Here is a 25,983-nt window from a genome sequence, read left to right as displayed (position 1 = left end):
AGGATTCTGAAAAATACACACTTGTCATTTCTGAACAAAGCGTCTCCCCTATTCCTGACTTTGCTGGATAAAGGAAGAACCAATATAGACATGATAATATAATCATGGCTTAGACAGAAAGCAGGCTGAGACATGGTAATATAGACATGTCTGAGACAGATAGCAGGCTAATGTACATCTGTCAGGGCAGGCTTCAAGAATTATGTGTCTATTTACTAAAGAAGATTATCAAAATAAAAATTTAATCTTCCCCTCTAGTGCAATAGGCACATCATTCTTAAGAACATAAGAATTACCAAACTGGGACAGACCGAAGGTCCATCAAGCCCAGTATCTTGTTTCCAACAGTGGCCAACCTAGGTCCCAAATACCCAGCTAGATTCCAATTAGATCCCAAGTAATACAACAGATTTTATGCTGCTTATCTAAGAATAAGCAGTGGATTTTCACAAGCCATCTCAATAATGGCCTATGGACTTCTAAAACATAAGAAGTGCCTCTGCTGGGTCAGACCAGAGGTCCATCGTGCCCAGCAGTCTGCTCGCGCGGTGGCCCAATAGGTCCAGGACCTGAGTAATAGTCCTCTATCTATACCCCTCTATCCCCTTTTCCTTCAGAAAATTGTCCAATTCCTTCTTAAACCCTAATACCGTACTCTGTCCTATCACGCCCTCTGGAAGCACATTTCAGGTGTCCACCACCCGTTGGGTGAAGAAAAACTTCTTAGCATTGGTTTTGAAACTGTCCCCTTTCAACTTTTTCGAATGCCCTCTCGTTCTTGTAGTTTTTGTAAGTTTGAAAAATCTGTCCCTCTCTACTTTCTCTATGCTCTTCATGATCTTGTAAGTCTCTATCATATCCCCTCTAATTCTCCACTTCTCCAGGGAAAAGAGCCCCACTTTCTCCAGTCTCTCAGTGTATGAAAGGTTCCCCATATCCTTTATCAAATGTGTCGCTCTCCTCTGAACCCTCTCGAGTATCGCCATATCCTTCTTAAGGTATGGCGACCAGTATTGGACGCAGAATTCCAGATGCAGACGCACCATCGCCCAATACAACGGCAGGATAACTTCTTTTGTTCTGGTTGTAATACCCTTCTTGATTATACCTAGCATTCTATTCGCTCTCTTAGCGGCCGCTGCGCACCTTGCTGTCGGCTTCATTGTTTTGTCTCTTTTAGGAAATTATCCAAACCTTTTTTAAAATTCGCTAAGCTAACTGATTTCACCATATTCTCTGGCAACAAATTCCAGAGTTTAATTACATGTGTGAAGAAATATGTTCTCCGCTTTGTTTTATATCTACTACTTAGTAGCTTCCACTCATGTCCCCTAGTCCTAGTATTTTTGGAAAGAATGAACAAGCGATTCACATCTACTCTTTCCAATCCACTCATTATTTTATAGACCTCTATCATATCACCCCTGAGCCGTCTCTTCTCCAAGTTGAAGGGCCCTAGCTGCTAAAGCATTTCCTCATAGGGAAGTCATCCCATCGTTTTTATCATTTTTGTCACCCTTCTCTGTACCTTTTTTAATTCTGCTATATCTTTTTTGACATATGGTAACCAGAACCGCACACAGTATTTGAGGTGCGGCCGTACCATAGAGCGATACAAGAGCATTATAACATTTTCATCTTTGTTTTCCATTCCTTTCCTAATAATTCCTAACATTCTATTTGTTTTCTTAGTAGCTGCTGCACATTGAGCTGAGGGTTTCAAAGTATCCTTAACAATGACACCTAGATCCTTCTCCTGAGCAGTGACTCCCAACACAAAACCCAGCATCACATAGCTATAAGTTCAGGTTCCTCTCTCCCACATGCATCACTTTGCACTTGCTCACATTAAATGTCATCTGCCATTTTGACACCCAGTCTTCCTGTCTCACAAGGTCCTCTTGCAATTTTTCAACTTTGAACAACTTTGTGTCATCAGCAAATCTAATTATCTCACTAGTTATTCCCATCTCTAGATCATTGATACATATGTTACAAAGCAGCAGTGCCAGCACAGACCCCTGGGGAACCCCACTATTTACCCTTCTCCGTTGATTCTTGAACCTGTGGGATGTACCAAAGCAGTCCCCCAAATCTAGGGTGGGACAGATGAGCCTGTTGAAAGCACTGAGGATCCAAATATGGGAATCCATTTTGGAATCTACATCCACCCTGTAAAACTTTGTGAAAGTATGGAGAGTGGACCATGTGGTCGTGATTGCAATCAGTCGCCCTGCAAATTTCTTCAGGAGAAACTGCTCTAGACTCTGCCCAGGATGACACTACACTCCTAGTGCAGTGTGCTTTCAATAAGGAGGAGAGTGTGGTGCAGTGATTAGAGCTATAGTCTCAGCACCCTGACTCTGTGGGTTCAAAGCCCACACTGCTCCTTGTGACCCTGGGCAAGTCACTTAATCCTCCACTGCCCCATGTACATTAGACAGATTGTGAGCCTTTCCGGAACAGATAAGAAAAATGCTTGAAGTACCTATTTGTAAACTGCTTTGAGTGTGGTTTGTATAGCTACAAAAAGGAAATATACAAATCCCAATCCCCTTGCAATATTATCATTCAACGAGATGGGGGACTGTTTTCTGCTCTCGATGTAAGCTGAAGAAATGGCCATGTGAATTCATCTGGAGATGGACACTTTTGAAGCTAGCTGTCCCTAGCAACTAGTACCCATCCGTACAAAGAGATGATCCAACAGTCAAAACTCATTTCCCATCTCAAGATAAAAGAGAAGAACTCTCCGAATATCCAGCAATTTCAGAACCTTGTCACTCTTCTTTGATTCCATAGGAGTGAACGCAGATAACTGGACATCTTGGTTTACCTGGAAACTTGAGACCACTTTTGGCAAGAAGGAAGGAACTGTACGCAACAGAATTCCAGCATCTTAAAATCAGAGAAAGGACTTTCTGTAGGACAAAGCCTGCAGCTCCAATACCCATCTTTCTGAGGAGATTTATTAAAAATCCTGTTTTAACAGTCATCAGAGATGACTTCTCCAAAGGCTTATACAGAGCTCTAGGGAGAGCCTGTAAGATGAGATTACGATTCTATGTTGGAAAAGGCTGGCATACTGGAGAATTACATTACATTACCGTTTGTATTCCACTATAGCCCTTGAGTTCATGGCAAATCACAATAAATGCAACCACTGGAAACAGACTCAGTAAAAAATACCAAATTCCTTAAAATACAATAAACATAAATCATAACCAATTTTAAGATAAAAATTTCTTAAATAAAAATGTTTTTCAAAGCTTCCTAAAATCTGTACAATGAACTTCTGATCTAATTAAAAACAGTAAATCATTTCAGATGCCTTATAATAAAAAGATCAGTGCCTTTTTACATCAAAAAGTTGTTATTTTAATGATATCAAATAATCAGTTAGTTAATAAAAGTTGTTAATAATATCAAATAATCAGATTCCAAAGTACATCCAAAGATGCAACTACTGTGAACTGGATTAGAGAATGAAATGGGGAAAAATCTGTCCCCGTCACTGCCCCGTCTCCGGACTACCGTCCCATTCACCACCCCATCCTTCAGCGCCCCATCACCGTCACCGACATCCCTTTCACCGCCCCGTCACCGCCATCCCATTCACCGCCCTGTCACCGTCCCCGCAGCATCCATATAAGCCTCAGTACTGCAATATTTAGCTTATTCCTTCCTTATAAATCAAAGTTCTGGCTGCTGAACTAGAGAAAGAGATGTTCAGCTGGCAGGGCTTTGTTTATACATTTTTATCAACACAACTAATATACTACTTTATCCTAAAGCAAAAAAAAATAGAAAAATAAAATATAATTTTTTTTTTCTACCTTTGTTGTCTGGTTTTTGCTTTCCTCATCTTCTCATTGAATTCATTCCATCCACTGTGTGTCTTCTCTCTGCGTCTTCCATTTGCTCTGTTGCTGTGCCTCTCCCTTCACCCCCCCCCCAAATTGGTCTGGCACCCATCTTCTTCCCTCCGCTCCCCCATAGTCTGGCATCTGTCTTCTTCCCTTCCAGTGTCTTCTCCCTACTCTGTCTTCCACATTTCCCTTCAGGGTCTGTTCCTCTCCACCCTCCTTCATTGTCTGTTCTATTCCTTTCCACCACCACCACCCCCACCTTTCCCTCCTTCGCCATCTGTTCCTTTCTACCACCCTTCAGCTCCTCTCGTGCAGCCTATCTATCTATCTACCTCCCTCCCTCTTACTTTCGTGGCATATTACAATGTAATTTGTGCAAGCAGCTGGAGCCTGCGAGCTCGGTCCTCAAACAATCTCGCTTCTGTGTTCCTATTTTCCCCATTTCTAATATCTCCCCTATGTATCTGGCATTGCCCTCCCCCCCCCCGTGTCCACATACCATCCCCATGACATGCATAGAAACATAGAAATAGACGGCAGATAAGGGCCACAGCCCATCCAGTCTGCCCACCCTAATGACCCTCCCCTATCTTTCCTCTGTGAATAGATCCCACATGTTGATCCCATTTGGCCTTAAAATCAGGCACGCTGCTGGCCTCAATCACCTGAAGTGGAAGATTATTCCAGCGATCAACCACCCTCTCAGTGAAAAAGAATTTCCTGGTGTCACCGTGCAGTTTCCCGCCCCTGATTTTCCATGGGTGCCCTCTTGTTGCCGTGGGACCCTTGAAAAAGAAGATATCCTCCTCCGCCTCGATACGGCTCGTGAGGTACTTGAACGTCTCGATCATGTCTCCCCTCTCTCTGTGCTCCTCGAGCGAGTATAGCTGTAACTTATCTAGCCGTTCTTGAGATCCTTGAGTCCCGAGACCATCCGGGTGGCCATTCTCTGGACCGACTCCAGTCCCAGCACATCCTTGCGATAATGCGGCCTCCAGAATTGCACACAGTATTCCAGGTGGGGCCTCACCATGGATCTATACAATGGCATAATGACTTCAGGCTTACGAAACCCCTGCGTATGCAACCCATAGTTTGTCTTGCCTTGGATGAAGCATGCTCCACTTGCTTGGCAACCTTCATATCCTCAATGACAATCACCCCTAAGTCTCATTCTGCTACTGTTCTTGTTAGGATCTCGCCATTAAGGGTATAAGTCTTGCATGGATTTTGGCTGCCCAGGTGCATAACTTTGCATTTTTTGGCGTTGAAGCCGAGTTGCCAGGTCCTAGACCAGCGCTCCAGTAGGAGTAGGTCATGCATCATGTTGTCGGGCATTGAATTTTTGTCCGTTGTGCTTTTGCCCACTACTTTGCTTAGTTTGGCTTCATCGGCGAATAATGTTATTTTACCTTGGAGCCCTTCTGCCAAGTCTCTTATAAAGATGTTGAATAGGATTGGGCCCAAGACCGAGCCCTGGGGCACTCCACTGATGTCCCCTTTATGTCTCTGTCCCTATGCCTCATGCACATAATTTCCCCTCTGTTTCTGTTACCTTCCTGTGTCCAGATTTCCCCTGTCTTCCTCTTCCACACCAATGTGTCTCTTCTCTTCAACCCCATCTAGCTTCTTCCCCCCCCTGCTTTCAGCATCTGGCTCACCTGCCTGTCCTCCCCTTTCTTTCCTGCTGTGGGTTTCTTTCTCTCCCTCTTCATCCCCTTGGCCCAGAATCTCTTTCCCTCCCGCTCCCTCCTTCCTAGTGTGAGCCGGGAACATCGCGCGGTCCAGCAGCCCCCTCCCGCCCGATTGCAGCGTTCAGTCAACTCCCTCCCTCCACCTCACCTTAGATGCCGAGTTTGCCGGCTTTCTTTTTTGCACAGCTGCACACGCGGCTGCTCTGTTGTTCAATCTTCTCCTCTGACGCAACTGGAAACAGGAAGTTGCAGCAGAGAAGAAGATTGAATAACTTGAGCAGCCGCGCATGCACGGCTCTTTGAAAGCGTGCGGCTGGGCGAAAAAGAAAGCCGGCAAACTCTGCATCTAAGGTGATTTAGAGAGAGGGAGATAGCGGAACACTACGATCGGGAGGGTGGAGGCTGCTGGACCGCGCAATCCTTGATTGCCTCACTGCAGAGACAAGTCCATTCACCGCTCCATGGGGCAGTGAATGGCCTTGTCCCCGCCCTGCAGCAACGACTATTTTTTCTTTCCCCGTTTCAGCGGGTTACCCGCGGCTACTCACGGCTAGCCACGGGTAACAATCACTGTAGAAACATAGAAACATAGAATATGACGGCAGAAAAGGGCTGTAGCCCATCAAGTCTGCCCACGCTAATGACCCACCCCCAGACTTCACCCGGCTACAGATCCCACATACATATCCCATTTCTTTTTGAAATCAAGCACGCTGCTGGCGTTAATCACCTGCAATGGAAGTTCATTCCAATGATCAACTACCCTTTCGGTGAAGAAATACTTCCTGGTGTCGCCATGAAATTGCCCACCTTTGATTTTCAGCGGATGACCTCTTGTGGTTGAAGGTCCTTTAAGAAAGAAGATATCGTCTTCCACCTCGATGCGGCCCGTGATATATTTAAAAGTCTCAATCATGTCCCCCCTCTCTCTACGTTCCTCGAGCGAGTATAGTTGCAGTTTATTCAGTCTTTCCTCATATGGGAGGTTCTTGAGTCCCGAGACCATCCTAGTGGTCATTCGCTGAACCAACTCGATTCTCCGCACATCTTTTTGATAATGTGGTCTCCAGAATTGAACACAATATTCAAGATGAGGTCTCACCATGGATCTGTACAGGGGCATTATGACTTCGGGCCTCCGGCTGACGAAACCTCTACGGATGCATCCCACCATTTGTCTAGCCTTGGATGCAGCTTTCTCCACCTGCTTGGCAGTTTTCATGTCTTCACTAATGATTACTCCCAAATCACGTTCTGCCCTAGTCCTATCTAAGGTCTCACCATTCAGAGTGTAATTTCTGCACGGGTTTTTGCTGCCAAGGTGCATGACCTTACATTTTTTGGCATTAAAGCCTAGCTGCCAAGTCGAGGACCAATGTTCCAATAAGAGCAGGTCCTGTTCCATACTGTCGGGCAAGGTGCTGTTATCTACTATGTTGCATAGTTTGGCGTCGTCGGCGAATAGTGTTATTTTACCTTGAAGCCCTTGAGTCAGGTCTCTTATGTATATGTGTCATTCTCTAAACTGGATCTTCAGAATGCTAGCAGAGTAACATAACCCCAGCTGGCTGGGCTCATCATTGATCCTGTTGTTATAGTTAATTACTTTTTCTTCTTTTGTACTACTTTTTCTTCTTTTCTATTACTTTTTTTAAAATTTACTTTATATAGTGAATAAATTAGTGATTCAAGATTTGTACTTAACTTTGCAATGACACCTCATCCGACGTGATATCCATTTTACTCACTTTCATCAGGGTTGAGGTTGATCAAAAGTATAACGTGCATCTAGTGCTGCTCAGTTCATCCAATAGTTGCAAAGTACAGCCATGAGCATTTAAAAGGTGTCGTTGCAAAGTTAGGTACAAATCTTGAATCACTAATTATTCACTGTATAAAGTAAATTTTTAAAAAAGTAATAGAAAAGAAGAAAAAGTAGTGTAAAAGAAGAAAAATTAATTAATTATAACAGGATCAATGACTGGCCCAGCCAGCTGGAGTTATGTTACTTTGCTAGCATTCTGAAGATCCAGTTCACAGTAGTTGCATCTTTGTATGTACTTTGGAATCTGATTATTTGATATCATTAATAATAATAATAATAATAAAAAGATGCATTCCATTGCATAAATGATCTAATTTGTTTTGGGAAGGGAAATTGAAGGTAAAACTGCTTCTTTAAAGCATGTCCTGATCTACCTGCTAAAAAGTAGGCTAATTCCAGGAGATACGATGGTTATTGACCATATAAAATATTAAAGACCCTCACACATAGCTTAAAATTTATCCTTGCTTGTATTGGCAACCAATATAATTTAATAGTACGCGTATATGATGTAGTTCTGTCACATTTAGAGATTGAAAAGATTACCCTAACACAATGCTCCCCTCAAAAATCTGGCCACATATGAATGAGAATCCAATGTCCTTTTGTCTGTCTCAGCTCTGAAGCATAGAAAGACTTGCCATCTGTATTTTGAGGGTGCCAACCACAAGGCCCTTTTCGAGTCCCTCCTGAAAGAAGGCTAAAATCGTTGAAATCGGAGCTTTGACTGGGACCATCTCCTTTGAAAACACCAGTCCTGAAAGCTCTTCCAAGCCATTGCATAAGCTGTCCTAGTCTGTTTCTTAGACCACAGGAAAGTGGCAATGACTACTTCTGAATAGTCTTTTCACGCTAAAGCTATAAACTGAAGAACCATGCTGTAAGTCCTATGTGCTCTGGATCTTGCAAGAGTAGTCCCGGATGAAAGGATAACCTGAGACACTTGTTTAGGTGCACCAGATCTAAATATCATGGCTGCCTTGGCCAGTCTGCTGCAACAAAAATCACTAGGCCGGGCATATCCTTAATCTTCAAAGTACTCTGCTTATCACTGCACCAGAGCATCCAAGCCGGAGCTTCCTGGCTTGGATCTGTGACTGTAAAACCATGTAGCCTTCTCGTTGGCAGCTGACGCCATTAAATTGAACATTGGATGCTCCCAGAGTCCCACAATACTGTTGAATGCCTCTTGAGACAGGGTCCATTCTCCAGAGTCTGATGGCTTAGAAATTCTGCTTGTCCGCAACATATGCTGCCGAGTGAGCCAATAGATGGGCTTCCATCCATTGAAACAACAGTTGGGCTCCCAATTGCAGGGGTACACTCTTGGTGGCTTCCTGTTGGCTGACATAGGCCACTGCCGTTGCATTTTCTGAGAAGACTGGTAGTGCTTTGTCTTCCAGCAAGCTTCCCAGCAACTGCAGCATCAATTAGATGCCTCTTAGGTCCAGCCGGTTTATCAACCACCTCTTCTGTGATGGGGACCAACGTCCCTGTATCAGGTGACCCTTGCAATGAACTCCCCAGCCGTAAAGGATGGCATCTATTTTAAGGATCAACCACATGGAGATGTACAGTGGGATTCCTCAGGATAGAGACATTGGCTTCAACCACCAATTCAGGCTTTGCTTGACCAAGCTTGAGGCATCTGCAGTTAAATTATCTGCAGAGTCCAAAATGATAAAAAAAAGCATCCTAAAAAGGGCATAAATGTGCTCTTACAAGGGGACAATGCCTATCATTACTACCATGGACCCCCAGGACCTGCATTTAATGCCATGCTATAAATGCTGAATTTTTCTGAATCTCCATGATTTGGTGCATGAGCTTTGCCTTGCAGGCTTCTGGGAGAAATACTCTTGTTCTCACCTGTGTTGAAATGGATGCCCAGAAACTCTAGGGATTGTTGATTCCAGGCGACTCTTGCAGAAGTTTATGATTCAGACCAGATTCTGAGGAGCTGGACTACTTGTTCCACCGCTCTCCTTCCTTTGGATTTGGACAGAGCTCTTATCAGCCAATCGTCCAGGTAAGAATAACCCTGAATCCCTGCCTTGTGCAAGTGTGTTGCTACAATGACCATCACCTTGGTGAAGGTGTGTGACACTGTTGCCAGTCCAAACGGAAGGGCTGAGAACTGGAAGTGCTGTTCCAGAATGTGGAACTTCAAAAAACTTCCTGTGGTCTGGAAATAAATGGGTATATGTAGGCAGGCCTCCATCAAATCTAGAGTCCAGAATTTCCCTTGCATCACTGAAGCAATGAATGATTTCAGATCGATTGGTCTCTAGTCTTCTGAGTCTCTTGATAAAGTATATTGAATATCTGCCTGAGCCTGACTCTTCATCTGGGATGACTTCTATGGCTCTTAGATCTCTGAACTTCTTTACTGTTGCTTGGACTCTAACCATGGTTTTCCTGCAGGATGAAAATCTGGTCCAACTAGAGGTGAGCAAGGTGGATGTCCTCAAGCAGATCGCCAGGTCCGGACGGCATTTACCCAAGGGTACTCAAGGAACTAAGGAACGAAATAGCTGAGCCACTTCGACAAATATGCAACCTATCCTTAAAAACTGGAGAGATTCCGGAGGACTGGAAAATAGCAAATGACACACCCATCTTCAAGAAAGGCTCAAGGGGAGACCCAGGAAACTACAGGCCGGTGAGCTTGACTTCGGTCCCGGGAAAGATGATGGAAGCGCTGATTAAAGACAGCATCTGGGAACACATCGAAAACAATGGGCAGCTAAAGTCGAGCCTGCATGGCTTCTGCAAGGGCAGGTCAAGCCTCACAAACTTATTATACTTCTTTGAGGGGGTAAACAGCCAGGTGGATAAAGGGGAATCCATAGACATCATTTACCTGGACTTTCAAAAAGCCTTCGACAAGGTACCACATGAAAGACTGCTAAGGAAGCTATGGAACCACGGGGTGCAAGGGGTGGTCCACCGATGGATCAAAAACTGGCTGGCGGACAGGAAATAGAGGGTTGGAGTAAAGGGCCATTACTCAGATTGGCAATGGGTCACGAGCAGATTTCCACAGGGGTCGGTGCTGGGACCGCTCCTGTTCAATATATTTATTAACGACCTGGAGGCGGGAACAAAATGTGAGGTTATTAAATTTGCGGATGACACTAAACTATACAGCAGGGTCAAAAACATGGAGGACTGCAAAGACCTCCAAAAAGATCTGACAACACTGAAAGAGTGGGCCAAAAAGTGGCAAATGAGCTTCAACATAGGGAAATGCAAGGTCATGCATGTTGGGAAAAAGAACCCGATGTTCACTTACAAGATGGGGGGATCACCGCTAGGGATGAGCAACCTTGAAAGAGACCTGGGAGTGATGGTAGACACAATATTGAAGGCGTCGGCGCAGTGCGCCACAGCCTCAAGGAAAGCGAACAAAATGTTGGGTATCATTAAGAAAGGTATCACGACCAGGACGAAGGAAGTCATCCTGCCACTGTATCGTGCAATGGTGCGCCCGCACCTGGAGTACTGTGTCCAGTACTGGTCGCCGTACCTCAAGAAGGACATGACGGTACTTGAAAGAGTCCAGAGAAGAGCAACTAAGCTAATAAAGGGTATGGGGGACCTCTCATATACTGACAGACTGAAAAAGCTAGGGCTTTTCTCCCTGGAAAAGCGACGACTTAGAGGAGACATGATAGAAACCTTCAAGATCATGAAGGGCATAGAAAAAGTGGACAGGGACAGATTTTTCAAATTAAGGGGAACCATAAGTACAAGGGGGCACTCAGAGAAATTGAAAGGGGAAAGGTTTAGAACAAACGCCAGGAAGTTCTTTTTCACCCAGAGGGTGGTGGATACATGGAACGCGCTACCGGAGGATGTGATAAGCAGAAGCACGCTACAGGGCTTCAAAGAAGGTCTGGACAGGTACCTGGAGGACAAAGGGATTGAAGGGTACAGATAGGAGTAGAGGTAAGGTTATAGGGATAGGATTAGAGGTAATTTATAAAATTAGTCAGAGACCACTGTTCAGGCAGTGGGCCTGATGGGCCGCCGCGGGAGCGGACCGCTGGGTGAGATGGACCTCTGGTCTGCCTCAGCGGAGGCAACTTCTTATGTTCTTAAAATCCACAAAAAAGTCCTGGAGGGAACGAAGAAGTTGAGTTTGCACCCCTCCTGAATAATTTCCAGAACCCAGTGGTCTGAGATCTGCTTCCAAGCATTACATATAATTCGACAACCTCCCTCCTAGCCATGGAGATTCAGCTACTGACCTGGTGTCATAACTGCTTTTTATTTGGGGAGATGGGGCTGCTGAGAAGCTGAATTCTTGACATAGAAACATGATGCCAGATAAAGGCCAAATGGCCCATCCAGTCTGCCCATCCGCAGTAACCATTATTTCTTTCACTCTTTAAGAAGTTCTCATGACTATTCTAGGCTTTCTTGAAATGAGACACATCTCTGTCTCTACTACCTCTACTGGAAGACTGTTCCATGAATCTACCATCCTTTCTGTAAAAAAGTATTTCCTTAGATTACTCCTTAGCCTATCACCTAACTTCATCCTATGACCTCTCATTCCAGAGCTTCATTTCAAATGAAAGAGATGACTCATGCACATTTATATCACATAGGTATTTACACATCTCTATTATATCTCCCCTCTCCCACCTTTCCTCCAACGTATACAGATTGAGATCTTTAAGTCTGTTCCCTTAAACTTTATGACGAAGACCACACACAATTTTAGTAGCCTTTCTCTGGACTGACTCCATCCTTTTTATATCTTTTTGAAGGTTGACACCCCTGTGCCTCAACTGAGTGCTTTAGGCAGCCAGGCAGTGACACATGACTTAACTCCGGCGTGGACCCCTTTGAAGTTAGGGGAACCTTTCAAATGGGATACCCCTAGGCTTCTGCCTAGCACAGCTTATGTCTGTTCCTTTAGAGAAAATCCATCAGTCAGAGGCTTCAGTGGAAATTATAAGCTTTATTTGGCCACTGGCCTCAAAATCATAATGCAGTCCTGGTTTCACCAGTGGCATGAAACTTTACAAAACAGAAAATAATTATTTAAACCAAACTATAATTCAATCTGCTCTGGGTTTTGTTAACTAAATAACATACATTTCTCTTCATCAGAGTTTTATACTTGTGCATGCTATATGCCATTAGAGTCCATAGGCCCAAATTCACTAAGCAAACCGATCGTGTACCGATCGGTTTGCGACTCCAGCCCGATTAACTTACCTGTCTTCCGACTATCTTCCGATCCGCGCATGCAAATGAGGGCAACGGGATGCAAAGTAGGCAGGGACACAATTCACTAAACAAAACCCATGCAACACCAACTGGGCTGGCCGATCAAAAAAAAGCGACTTCTGAGGACCAGTCGCTGAAGCCCTTTGCAACTGCCCTGCCTTCTGCAGCCCTGCTCTCTGCCCTGTCAGCCCTGATCTCCTGCTGCCCCGAATGCTTCCTGCAGCCCCAAACGTGCTTGCCTGCCCCAAACACACCTGCCTTCCAGCCCCGACTCTCCCACCCTTCCCTGCTCTGCAAGCCCCTGGTTTTAACTCGCGGGCTTAAGCGGGTTAAAACCACGGGCTCCAAAAAGTTCCTCGATCGCCTATTAAAAAAATCTATGCCGGCCCTGAGGTCCAGCACTTTTCAGGTTCCCTGGCTGCGCTCAGTGGTTTAAAAAGCAAATCCCCCTTCATTAAAAAAATAGAAGAAACCCCCCCTCCCCCAAACCTCCGAAAGCCTGGAGGTCCAGCGCATGCTCAGACCATCTACAGATGGTCTGCGCATGCGCAGGGATTGCTGTAGAACGATCTGTGCCTGCAGATGGGAGCATTCCTCCGATCGCCCTCATCTGCATGTTGGTGTTTGCTGAATTTGTCAGACCTGCCCGGATCGGGCCTGATCAGGCAGATTAGTGAATCCTGGCCATAGACCTTTCAGCTTTAGTAATGTTCTGTTGAGAACAGTTAGCATGAAACCTCTCACTAAGCTTGAGCTATGGGAGAGACCTTTATAGTGGTAATTATCAAACCAGCACTGCTGAGCTACTGACACTGGTAGCTTGGAGAATGAGCCAGCAATATTCTTATGGAGCCAGTACTCTGGTGAGTTACACAGTTCATTTACCAGCATTAGTCCAGAAACATTCCCCCCTGTTTATCAGGGAAGGTTCCCTCTTCGGCTAGACTGGGGTTTAGCAGCCAAAAATGGAGCAGTCTTCTAGTCAAAGTTTTATCTCCGTTTCTAAGGCATGCAGGGCTAATTGCCTATAACAGGTTGCTATAGCAATCAGATAACAGCTGTTAAGCTCTCATGGAGGTTTGTGAACAAGGAACCAGAGAAATCACCAGACTGATTTTCTGCCCAGCGTTTGGTTCAGGTAAATTACTGTTTTGTACAGGAGAACAATATTGGCTCTTGTGCTCAAAACCCAGCCAGTTAATTATGAGGCAAACTTTGCAGTCTCAATCATTACAGTCTCTGGCATAACACTACCTCAGTTTATCAGAGAGGGAAAAAAAACAGCAAGGGAAAAAATCTCCCCTAGACTCACAGTTACTCAAGCTATCTCCATTGGTTCTGGATGGTTTTCAAACTCAGCACTGCACTCTTCTATCAGCATAGGCTCAGGAGGGCAGGATTCTGAAGGTGAGTTCACAACCTGTTCTTCCTTCATTTCCCAATCAGAATCAGCAAGCTGCCCTGGCTGCTTCCAAGCAAACTCAGCCCCATGCTGGGCTTCCTGACTCTGCACTGCTCCTGCTGCTCCTGCCAGACTTCTCTCCTGGTTTCTTCCTCTCCTCCTAGCTCTCTACAGAGCCTTGCTTTAAGATGAGGGCAGAAACCACTTCCCCGTAGCTTCAGTGGGGGGGGGGGGAGGGGGGAGGGCTTCCTTCCTTCTGCTTGTGCTATTTCTCCCAGAGAAAACTGCTTGTCTGCGTTCTGCTTTCCAGGGTAGTCAGCTGAATTACTCTCTTGGGCACTGACCTGGTCAGCCTTCTGCACCGGGGTTTGTATGTTTTACTATATTTTGTTGTGATAAACCTCAGGAATGCAGTAGGTTTGTCACAAGGTATGGCCTCCAGAATTGTACACAATATTGTAAATGAGATCTCACCAAAGTCTTATACAGGGGCATCAATACCTCCTTTTTCCTTCTAGCCATACCTCTCCCTATGTACCCTAGCATCCTTCTAGCTTTCGCCGTCACCTTTTCAACCTGTTTGGTATTGCATAGAGAGACATGTCAGGGTTGTCCTTTATTGCTCCCATTCTTTGCAATTAGCCTGGAAACTCTGGTAGAAAGGAGGAAAGGGGGATGTCAGAGGGAGAAGTGTGAGAGAAGAAGAGACTACAATAATACTTTATGTGGATAATAGATTATCAATGCATAGATAAGCTTCTACAGAATAATGGATAGGTCTCTGATTTTAAAGAAAAACAGCAGCAAATCAGAGGGAGATATTTGAAATATTTCTATCAGAGGATTTTGTTCGTGAGGAGCTTGCTAAACAACAAGGCCAGATGGTGTACATATGAAGGTAGAAGGAACTTCGGGAAGTTCTGGTGGCTCCGTTGGCTGACCTTTCCAATGATTCTCTAGAGCCAGGAGTGGTACCGGAGGACTGGAGAAAGGCGGATGTGGTCCATCACCACAAAAGTGGAAGTAAGGGAGAAGTAGGGAACTACGGCCGGTAAGTCTGACTTAATTTGGTAAGAAAATTCACGGAAACACTTTTAAAACAGAATAATGCAGTTTCTGGAATCCAGTGGATTGCAAGACCCAAGGCAACATGGATTTAACAAGGCAATTTCTTGGACAGGGTAAACAGAGAATTGGATAAAGGGAGAGTGCTAGATGTGGTGTATTTAGATTTTAGCAAAGCCTTTGACAGTGTTTCACACAGGCGTCTAATAAATAAATTGAGCATCCTCGGTAAAGGCTCCAAAGTGACAGACTGGGTCAGGAACTGGTTGAGTGGAAGGCAACAGAGGGTAGTGGTCAATAAAGATCTCTTTGAGGAAAGGGATGTTACCAGTGGTGTGCCTCAAAGTTTGGTTCTTGGGCCTGTTTGTTTTTAACATTTTTGTAAGTGATATTGCTGAAGGGCTGACTGGTAAGATTTGATACCAACATCTGTTAAAAGTAGACACCCCTGATAGTGTGGAAAACATGAGGAAAGCCCGAGAGTAGCTTGATGAATGGTCTGAAATTTGGCAGCTAAGATATAATGCTAAGAAATACAAAGTCATGCATTTGGGCTGCAGAAAACTGAGGGTACAGTGCAGTTAGGGGGTGAAGAATTTTTATGCAAGAAAGAGGAGCAAGACTTGGGTGTGATAGCATGTGATGATCTTAAAGTAGCCAACAGGCTGAAAAGGCGATGGAAAAAAGCTAGAAGAATGGAGTTGGTCCAGAGGAAGGCTACTAAAATGGTCTGTGATCTTCATCATAAGGCATATGGGGACAGACTTAAAGATCTCAATCTGTATGCTTTGGAGAAAAGGCGGGAGAGGGGAGATATGATGGAGACGTTTAAATACCTTTGTAATGTAAATGCACATGAATCGAGTCTCTTTCATTTGAAAGGAAACTGCAATGAGAGGGCATAGGATGAAGTTAAGAGGTGACAGGCTCCAGAGTAATCTAAGGAAATACTTTTTACAGAAAGGGTGATAGATGCATGGAATGGTCTCCCAGAAGAGGTGGTGGAGACAGAGACTATGTCTGAATTCAAAAGGGCCTGGGATAAGCAAGTGGGATCTCTCGGAGAAAGAAAGAGATAATTACTGCAGATGGGCAGACTAGATGGGCCATTTGGTCTTTATCTGCTATCATGTTTCTATGGATGCTTGGGTGAATAAGGAAAGGAATGGCCAGAAGGAAAAATAAGGTATTGATGCCCCTGTATAAGACTCTGGTGAGATTTCAATTAGAATATTGTTTGACATTGAAAAGTCCTTTCATATATCTGGATACAAGAAGATGAGCAGTGAGAGGTATTCCGTCAACTGGTCTATGAAAAGTATTGATAGCACTGAGATGAACTATAATCGAAGTGGTCCTGAGGCCTGAATTGGATAAATGTAGAAGAAAATCCAATACTGAAGATACAGAGGTGGATTTAGCATGATGAAGAGTACACCACATGGAAAACTGCTTCCATTTGGGTTAACACTGCAGTGTAGATGGTTTTCTTGATGCTTCCAAAATGAGTCTGACAGGCTGGGAAAGATGAAGGTCCACCGATAGTTTGGTACCTCTCGGGCTGACGTCAGGTGCAACGACTGAAGATTGGGCAGTAGAAAAGATCCGTGACTCTGCATGAGAAGAGATGGAAAAATCTGCAGAGGAATTGGTTCCTTGATATTGAGTTGAAGTAGAAGGGAAAACCAGGGTTGTCTGGGCCTCCTCCCATTTGAGCTTGAATAGCGTCTCAAGGATGAGAGGGATTGGAGGAAATGCATAGAGAAACTTGTGCGTCAAATCCGTTGGGGAAAGTATCGCCTGGAGCAAAACTGGGGCAGCTTGTGGTTGAGGGAGGATGAAAATAGGTCTATCTGAGGAGTCCCCCACTGAGAGATGTGATGCAGAACTGCAGAGTTGAGCATCCACTCATATGGATGAAGAAACCTGCTGAGTTTGTCTGCACGAGAATTCTTTTCTCCTTGAATGTATATTGCTTTCAGGAATATGTTGTGAGCAATTGCCAAAGTCCAAATCTTTTGGGAAAAGACATAGAGAGCTTGTGCGTCCATGCTTGTTTATGTAATACATTGCGACCTGATTGTCCTTGCGGATAAGAAGGACGTGGTTGGTGAGAATGTGTTGAAAAGCTTTGAGAGCGTTGTAGATCGCTCAGAGTTTCAACAGATTGATATGGCAAGGTGGTCCTGGGCAGACCTGTGACCTTGAGTACGAAGACCGTCTAGATGAGCCCCCCAAGCATCGGGAGTTTGCATGCAAAAAATATAGGGAATCAATCGCTGTTTCAAAATCGGCCAGAAATCGTCCAACAGAGATTTAATCGCTATCTTTAGTGAATCTGGGCCTTAGTGTACAGCACTGCATACATCTAGTAGCACAACAGAAGTAGTAGTAGATCTTATTACTAAAGTAAGCTGATACCATCAGCATTGTCCTCTACTCTAAAAGACTCTGTTAACACTGGTTGAGAAAAAGAGTACTGTATGCAGCACTGCAGTGAGACTCATATATGGCCTGAAGAAATCCAATCACATAATGCGCTTCTATCATGAATTGCATTGGTTGCCGGTAGAGGCACTAATTTTCAAGCTGGGTTGTATTTATTACAAAGTTGCTGTGTGCTTAGTCCCCTCTTATTTAATTGATTCTGTTTTTGAAGTTCTAAAGCTCTTCTAGTTTTTCCATCGGTGAGGGGTTGTAAATTCAAAAGGTATCATGATCGTACACTTTCTTATCAGGCAGCACTTTGGGACAAAGATTTCAAATTGTAATTATCTAAATCCACCTCATATTTACAGTTCAGGAGACAATTGAAAGCTTTTCTATTCTTAAAGTTCTGGGGCCCTTAATTTTCCTTTCTATTCCTTCATGTAATTATAGTTAAAATTTTGTAAACCGCACAGAACTTATTTGCTATGCAGTCTAGAAATTGTTTTTTTTTGCTATGTTTATGTATACAATATATTGGCTACACCTAAAATGTACGCATGACTGCAATATTTCACAGCATATATACTGTTTTGTCCCCAAATAAGTTCAGATGTTTCTAAGTAATAACTGTTTCACAGTGTAAAACGAAAACAATACTTCAGCTTGTAAATCTTTCTATTAGTAGTTGTAACAAAGACTAGAGACTAACAATGTAAAGGAAAAAAGTAAAAAAAAAAAGGTCTTGCACCTGAAAGCGTCCAATATGACCTTGCAGCTCCATCTGTGATCCTTCATTTATACTGATGTTAAGCTCACTTAGAACACCTTGCATAAAATAAAGAAAAGAGGTCAATACATGATCATACATCTGCATTCCCTTATATCCAACTAAAATATGCAGCAGAAACAGAGTATCTCAAAATAATATTATCTAATAAGAAACTGAAAATCACAGAAACATAAAAGTTGCAGAGCAATGAGGAAAACAAAAATGGCACGCATCAAGTGGAGAAATTTACACTTACTTGTTAATTTTTTTCCTTCAGTCTACCAATCTAGTCCAAATAAGTAGGTTATATACTGTACACCTGTTTGCAGATGGAGACAGGTGGTCCAATGTAGAGCATTCTAGATCTTTAACATTGGTTAGTTTGTTCAGCTTTTGTGGGCATCTACTATAATAAAATGATAAAAGTGTATACGCACTCTTACCGAGTGTTCCCTGATCCGTCGGGCTATGGCCGGCAAGAGTGCGCATGCGCGCTTACTACGCATCTCTCTCTCTCTCTCTCTCTCTCGCTCTGGAACACTTGAAATTACCCGACAAAGTTCATTTTTTAGCTCAAAGCCACCGCCGCGGCTCCTCTCTCGAACTGCACCAGCGTCGGAGAAGACTTCCAACTCAGGCGGGGATCGAGAAAGGAGCCGCGACAGCGGCTTTTAACTAAAAAATAAAATTCTCAAAATCACTAAGGGAGCTGTTAGCCTTAAAGCAGCTGCCTCTTTCAGCGGAATTTGCGGATCTGTACTGCACGAGCTACACCAGCCGTGCTGTCATCCTAGGCATGACCCCGTAGCGCGAGCTGGCCCCTTGCACCTGCAGCTTAGGCACCACACAAGCTGCGGCGGGGGCAACATAATAATCCTACTGAGCGTGAAAGCGCACAACCCGGTCCCCGCGCCTGCCTACCCGCCCCCCACACACAACATAGTGCTTGAGCCGGTCCCCGGCTTTCGCCAACTCGCCGGATTTGCAGACACCAAGGCAACAGTGCGGGGAGGAGAGACGACACTGAGCCGTGACAACAACAATAGATATGGCCTCGCTCATTGGGCCTTCCGCCTCTGCAGCTCCAATTAATAATAATTTTAAAAAAAAGTTTCAGAAGGTGCAGTGCCAGAGAGAGATGACAACTCAAATTAAAGGTGAGTGCTTTTTACATCTCTTGAGCGGGCCGAGGTATTTTTACATGTTGCAGGATTCACCATGTGTAAAAAAAACAAAACCTAAGCAAAAACACCTGGGCAGGAGGGAGGAATACATGACCTAGGATCCCCAGATTCTAAAACCCAACCAACAATTTGCTCTGGGGGAGAGACATAAGGGGGCCACGGAGAGACAGTCAGGCATGGCACAATAGAAAAATACAGGCAGGGGGCCAGGGAGAAAGACAGAGAGACATACAGAAAGAAAGACGGGAGGCCAGGGAGAGAGAAAGAAAGAAAGACAAACAGATGGGGCCAGAGAGACAGACAGAAAAAAGACAGACAGCCAGCAGCCAAGCAGAGAGAGAGGCAAAGAAAAACATACAGACAGACAGCGTCCAAGGAGAGAGAGAGAGAGAGAATAAAAACCCAGACAAAAAGACAGTGGCCAAGGAGAACGAGACAAAGAAAAAATAACCAGAATAGATTGAATAACCAATCTTTCCTTGGAAAGAGAGAGAAAGAAAAAAAAAAAAAAAAAAAGAAACAAACTCAGACAGAAAGCGGCCAAGGAGAGAGAGAGAGAAAGAAAGAATGACAGACAGACATCTATTCTAGCACCCGTTAATGTAATGGGCTTAAAGACTAGTTCTATATAAAAGCACAAGCTTAGTCTGTGCAAAGTTTAGTGAACACACCAATGCATATCCATTATAATGAGTCTATTGGCTTTTCCTCACAAATTCATGGAAGCGTGCAGAAGACCAAAAGGCTGAACCCAATGCCAGGGCTTTAACAAGGTCTAAGGAAGTATAAAAGATTAGCCTGTAATTTCTGCAGTAGCAATAGTGAGGATTTCATATACATTTCTTCTTTATATTGTGAGCTATAAGAATTCACAACATTTGTAGAGAAGGAAGTTTAGCTGGAACAAAGGTGTGCTGAACTATGGGAAGACAAAGGTCTGCACACTGGTATGTGTACAAAAAATCATATTAGCACACAAGTTCAATGCGTGTAACAGCTAAAGATGTACTGGAAGGAGAAATTAGGTTCTTACCTGCTAATTTTCTTTCTGTTAGCCTGTAGAGCGGTATAGTTCCTTACGGATGAGTATTATACCTCACTGCTACCAGCAGGTGGAGACTGAGATCAAACTTGTATATCAGTATAGCTTCCTCCCTAATAATCCAGTCTACCGAATAGCCAAGCAGAACCTAGGAAACACTTCAACTGAAAAAGTAATATACAGTACACCCCAAACAGGAGTGTAAAAACAACAAACATCTGCATACAACTGATGGAACATGTGTAGAACTGTATCCTGGAAAATAAAACATTCCCACAGCTCACCAGCTGAGCCATCGTCGCTGTTCTTAATTCTCCCCGGCCCTAGAAAAACACTAGAACCTGCAGAAAAATTCAAAATCTGCACACGAGCAAAAACCCACAATTACCGCACATAGACTGATAAGGTGGGAAATTATACCAGTCCACAGGCTAACAGAAAGAAAATTAGCAGGTAAGAACCTAATTTTTCCTTCTGTATTACCTGGTAGACTGGTATAGTTCCTTAAGGATGGAACGTACCAAAGCAGTACCCATCAAGGATGAGACCCCGGAAGGGCGACACCAGAACACGTTTACCGAACACCACGTCCCGACGCACTTGAACATCCACACAGTAGTGTCTGACAAAGGAATGCAGAGAAGACCAAACTTCAGCCTTGCAAATATCCACTGGAGGCACTAGAGAAGACTCAGCCCAAGAAACTGTCTGACCCCTAGTGGAATGAGCCTTGAGAAATTCTGGAACAGGCTTCTTCTTCAGAAGTGGAAGCAATAGTCTCGTTGATCCAGCGTGCAATAGTAGCCTTAGAAGCGCCATCCCCCTTACGAGACCCGCTAGAAGGACAAAGAGATGATCTGATTTCCTGATCTCCTGGGTCCTCTGCACATAAGAGTGAAGGACCCAACTGACATCCAACTTGCGCAACTGTCTCTGCTCAGAAGAGCCCTCCTGGCTACCCAACACTGGGAGGACCACTGCCTGATTGACATGAAAAGAAAAAACTACCTTTGGCAGAAAGGAAGGAACAGGCCTCAAGACAACCCTCTCCCTAGAAAACTCCAAGAATGGAGCCCTACAAGAGAAAGCCTGCAGCTCAGAAACACATCTAGCTGAAGTAATGGCCACCAAAAAGACAGCTTTAAGAGTAAGGTCCTTCAAAGAGTAGTCGCCCAACGCTTCAAAAGGAGGGCGCAATATAACTGACAGAACCAGATTCAGATCCCAAGAAGGAACAGAGGATCATACGGGAGGCTTGAGCAACTTGGCCACCCGCAAGAAGCGAATCACATCAGGAATGGCAGTCAAACGCTGACCTTTCAACAGCCCACGAAAGCTGGCAAGGCTGCAAGCTGAACCTGGAGAGAAGACCAAGCCAGTACCCCCTTCAGGCCATCCTGCAAAAACTCTAGGATGTTAGGCATGGAAGCGCGAAAAGAGACCACTTCACCACTCCTCAAATAGATGCCAAAACCTCACATAAGCCCGAGAGGTGGAAAGCCTCCAGGACCCCAAGAGAGTTGAGATCACTTTATCTGAATACCCCTTCTTACCTAGGGGACCCCTTTCAAGAGCCAAGCCATAAGACAGAAGGGACACAGATCGAACATTGGAATGGGACCCAAGAGAGACAGAGGAAGAGAATCCACCACCAGATGCCTCAACAGATCCGCGTACCACAGTTGTCGAGGCCAATCCGGAGCCACCAGAACCACGAGGCTCGGATGGCGAAGTATGCGGAGAAGAACTCTGCCCACTAATGGCCACGGAGGGAACATGTACAACAGCCCCTCCGTTGGCTATGGTTGAACCAGAGCATCCACACTCTCAGCCTGACCTTCTCTGCGACGACTGAAGCGGGGAGTTTTGGCGTTGACATTTGTGGCCATCAGATCCATGAGGGGCTGACCCCATGACTGAACTTTCAACTGAAAGGCCACGGGACTTAGACACCACTCTCCGGGATCTAGCACGTGACGACTTAGGAAGTCCACTTGAACATTCTCCACTCCGCTATGTGGGATGCTGATATTTCTTCAAGGTGCGACACCACCCAGACCATGTGCAGAGTCGCCTCCTGTGCCACCAAAGTTCTCCTGATGCCCCCCTGATGATTGACATAGGCCACTGCCGTGGTATTGTCAGACAGAACCCTGACTGACTTGCCCATCAGAGAGGACTGGAAGGCTAGCAATGCCAGATGGATGGTTCTGGTCTCCAAGACATTGATCGATCAAGAAGCCTCCTCCGTGGACCAGGTGCCCAAAGCTGAGTGACCTAGACACTGAGCCCCCAACCGAGAAGACTGGCATCCATGAGCAGCACTGTCCACTGTGGCCGATCCAGACTCGCCCCTTGCACAAGATGGGGGGGGGGAGTCTGGAGCCACCAACGAAGACTGCCCCGAGCTAAGCCCGGAAGTGGAACAGGGTGATCCAGACTGTGCCTCTGAGGCGACCACCTCACTAAATCGAGGGAGGCTGCCATCGACCCCAAAACTTGGAGGAAATCCTGTGCCCGAGGACACTGGGATGCCATAACAAGGGGAATCTGAGATTGCAATTTGCTTACCTGGGTCTCCGGAAGGAAGGCTTTCCCCAAGGAGGTGTCGAACAGCACCCTTAGATATTCCAGGCGCTGAGATGGAGACAACCGTTTCTTGGCAATGTTGACTACACATCCCAGCGACTGTAGAAACTCTACCACCCGAGCCGTGACACGGGTGCTCTCCTGGAATGACTTGGCTTGAATCAACCAGTCATCCAGGCAGGTATGAACAAAAATGTCCTCTTTACGCAACACCGCTACGACGACCATCATCACCTTGGTGAACGTCCGTGGAACTGTGGCCAGACCAAAGGGAAGTGCACTGAACTGATAATGTTGCCCCAAGATCTCAAAGTGCAGGAAGCGATGATGCGAAGCCCGAATAGGAATGTGCAAGTAGGCCTCGGTCAAATCTACAGAGGTCAGAAATAGAGAATGACACGGGGAAAAATTTGTCCCCGTCACCGCCCCGGCCCACCATTCTCTGCACCGCCCCGTCACCGCCGTTCCCTTCACCGCCCCGTCACCGTCACCGCCATCCCTTTCACTGCCCCATCACCGCCATCCCATTCACCGCCCCGTCACCGTCCCCGCAGAATCCATATAAGCCTTAGTACTCTAATATTTAGCTTATTCCGTTCTTATAAATCAAAGTTCCTGCTGCTGAACTAGAGATGTGTAAGCAAATCAGCAGCGCCACCATTATATTAATAGGTTGCCCTCGTCGTCCATGTCTTATGAAAGAGCACAGGCTGTGTACAAATGTTTGCAAGTTAAAGAACCACTCTCACTCAGGCTGATGATACCGAGGAGGGAGTGGAAAACATGAGAGAAGGGCTGTGGGAAATGCTGCTTGTAATGCAATTGAATCAAAATGTGGAGCCACCATGGTGAATCTTTTAAAAAAATATATAATCATCTTTATTGCGAGCAAACCACATAACAAACAAACAAAGGCCAAATAGGAATACATCCAGTCCAAGTATCCGATTACAGAATAATTTTACAATAATAAACAAAAGTAAGATAAAAATATGATACAATACCAAAGAAGTGAACAGTAGAGGACAATGTTTAAGAGAAAGCAGAAAGAGAAAAATAGATTTGCAGGAGAGTTTTTTTTCCCCATATATTATAACATCCCTCCCCCCCCAAAAAAAACTACCACCATCCTATAATCAGTACAACTCCCCTCACCCAACTTCCACCCACAGAAACCAATTATTTATTCAATATAAGAATATGTTGTTGATGAGTGAGCGTATTCCAATAGGGCTCCTAGATCGCCTGGAATGCACTCCAGCGCTTGGACTCTGCACCGGCAGACATTACAAACTAATCATTCTGCCCCAAGGCAGAGGCCTCAATATTTATTTAAGTATTTATATACTTAAATAAAGGTCCAGCAGCCCCACCCTCCCTCCACCTCATCTTATATTCTGAGTTTGCCGGCTTCCTTTTTCCTGAGCCACACGCGTTCAAAAAGACGTGCATGCGCGGCTGCGCAAGTCAATCAAACTTCTCCTCTCCTGCAACTTCCTGTTTCCGGTTGCGTCAGAGGAGAAAATTGATTGACTCGCGCAGCTGCGCGTGCAAGGCTGTGCGAACGCGTGCGGCTCGGGAAAAAGGAAGCCGGCAAACTCGAAATATAAAGGTAAGGTGGAGGGAGGGAGCTGGCAAAATGCTACGGGTGGGCGGTGGCTGCATGGACCGCGCGATCCTTGATACCTCACTGTGGAGACAAGACCATTCACCGCTCCACGGGGCGGTGAATGGCCTTGTCCCCGTCCCCGCAGCGACTGCTATTTTTCTTTCCCCGTTCCGGCGGGTTACCTGCGGCTAAATGCGGTAGCCGCGGGTAAACCGCCACCGTATCATTCTCTAGTCAGAAACTCCCCCGGCTGAACCGCCAGAATCACAGACTGCAGAGTTTCTATGTGTAAGGAAGGCACTTGAAGAGCCCTGTTAACCCCCTTCACATCCAGGATGGGCTGAAAGGCCTTTCTTTCTTTGGCACCACAAAGTAAATCGAGTACCAACCTGTGCTCCACTCCTGCGGGTGAACTGGAACCACCGCGCGGAGATATAAAAATCTTTGAAGGGTCTGGTGAAAGGCCTGCTGCTTTCATGCCACCTGCGAGGGAGAAGTGAGAAAACGGTCCGGCAAGGACCAGCGAACTCCAGATTATAGCCGTCCCGAATCCCCTCAGAACCCACTGATTGGACGTGATGTTTTGCCCACTTTGGATAAAAATCGCGCAGCCAGGTGACCACCGGCAAGGAGTCATTGGGCAGGACAGGCGGCAGGGGACCCGGCAGGGGCGCTATCCACACCCCACGAAATGACTGCATGCGCTGGAAGAACCTGCCTCTAGAGAGCCCAGATTGAAAAGAGGCAGCCCCTCGACCAGGGCGAAAACGGCGGAAATCACCCCTACGAGCAGGGCCGCCTCGAGCCAGCGGCCTAGGCCTATCCTCAGGCAAACGAGTCACTCTGGAATCAGTGAGAGTCTGAACCAACCTGTCCAGGTCCTCACCAAACAAGAAAGATCCTTTAAAAAGAAACTTCATCAACTTAGCTTTGGACATCGAATCTGACCAATCAAGCGTGAAGCAACAAAGTACAGCGTGCTGTCACTCCAAAGGCCAAAAACTTGGCAGAAGCTCGCAAGAGGTCATACATGGCATCCGAGAGATAAGAAGCAACCAATTCAATTTTGGCAACTTCATGCTTTAGCAAGTCCCAATTCTCAGATTTACTGTCAAGCACATGCTGGGCCCAACGAAAACACGCCTGAGCTACTAGCCCACCACACATCACTGCCTGAACCGACAGAGCTGTCACATCAAAACTCTGTTTAAGGAGGGACTGAAACTTACGCTCCTCCGGGTCCTTCAATGCCGCACTGCCC

General features: G+C 45.4%; 1 protein-coding gene across 5 annotated transcripts in view; it reads right to left on the bottom strand.

Moving 5' to 3' along the window:
- The window catches only part of NUP205 (nucleoporin 205), a 1,504,202-nt gene that overhangs the window by 252,289 nt on the left and 1,225,930 nt on the right, over nt 1-25,983 (bottom strand). For all 5 annotated transcript variants that reach the window (XR_004540594.1, XM_033957880.1, XM_033957883.1 and 2 more), the window contains exon 36: nt 18,278-18,354. Coding sequence is in view for 4 of the 5 variants with exons in the window: in XM_033957880.1 (XP_033813771.1) it covers nt 18,278-18,354 (77 nt within the window). In the remaining variant the exon portion in view is untranslated. The remainder of the gene's footprint in view (nt 1-18,277; nt 18,355-25,983) is intronic.

This window comes from Geotrypetes seraphini, chromosome 9 (assembly GCF_902459505.1).
Source record: "Geotrypetes seraphini chromosome 9, aGeoSer1.1, whole genome shotgun sequence".
Taxonomy (NCBI): domain Eukaryota; kingdom Metazoa; phylum Chordata; class Amphibia; order Gymnophiona; family Dermophiidae; genus Geotrypetes; species Geotrypetes seraphini.
Note: the sequence above shows the minus strand (reverse complement) of the source record. Positions and strands in the feature narration are given on the sequence as shown.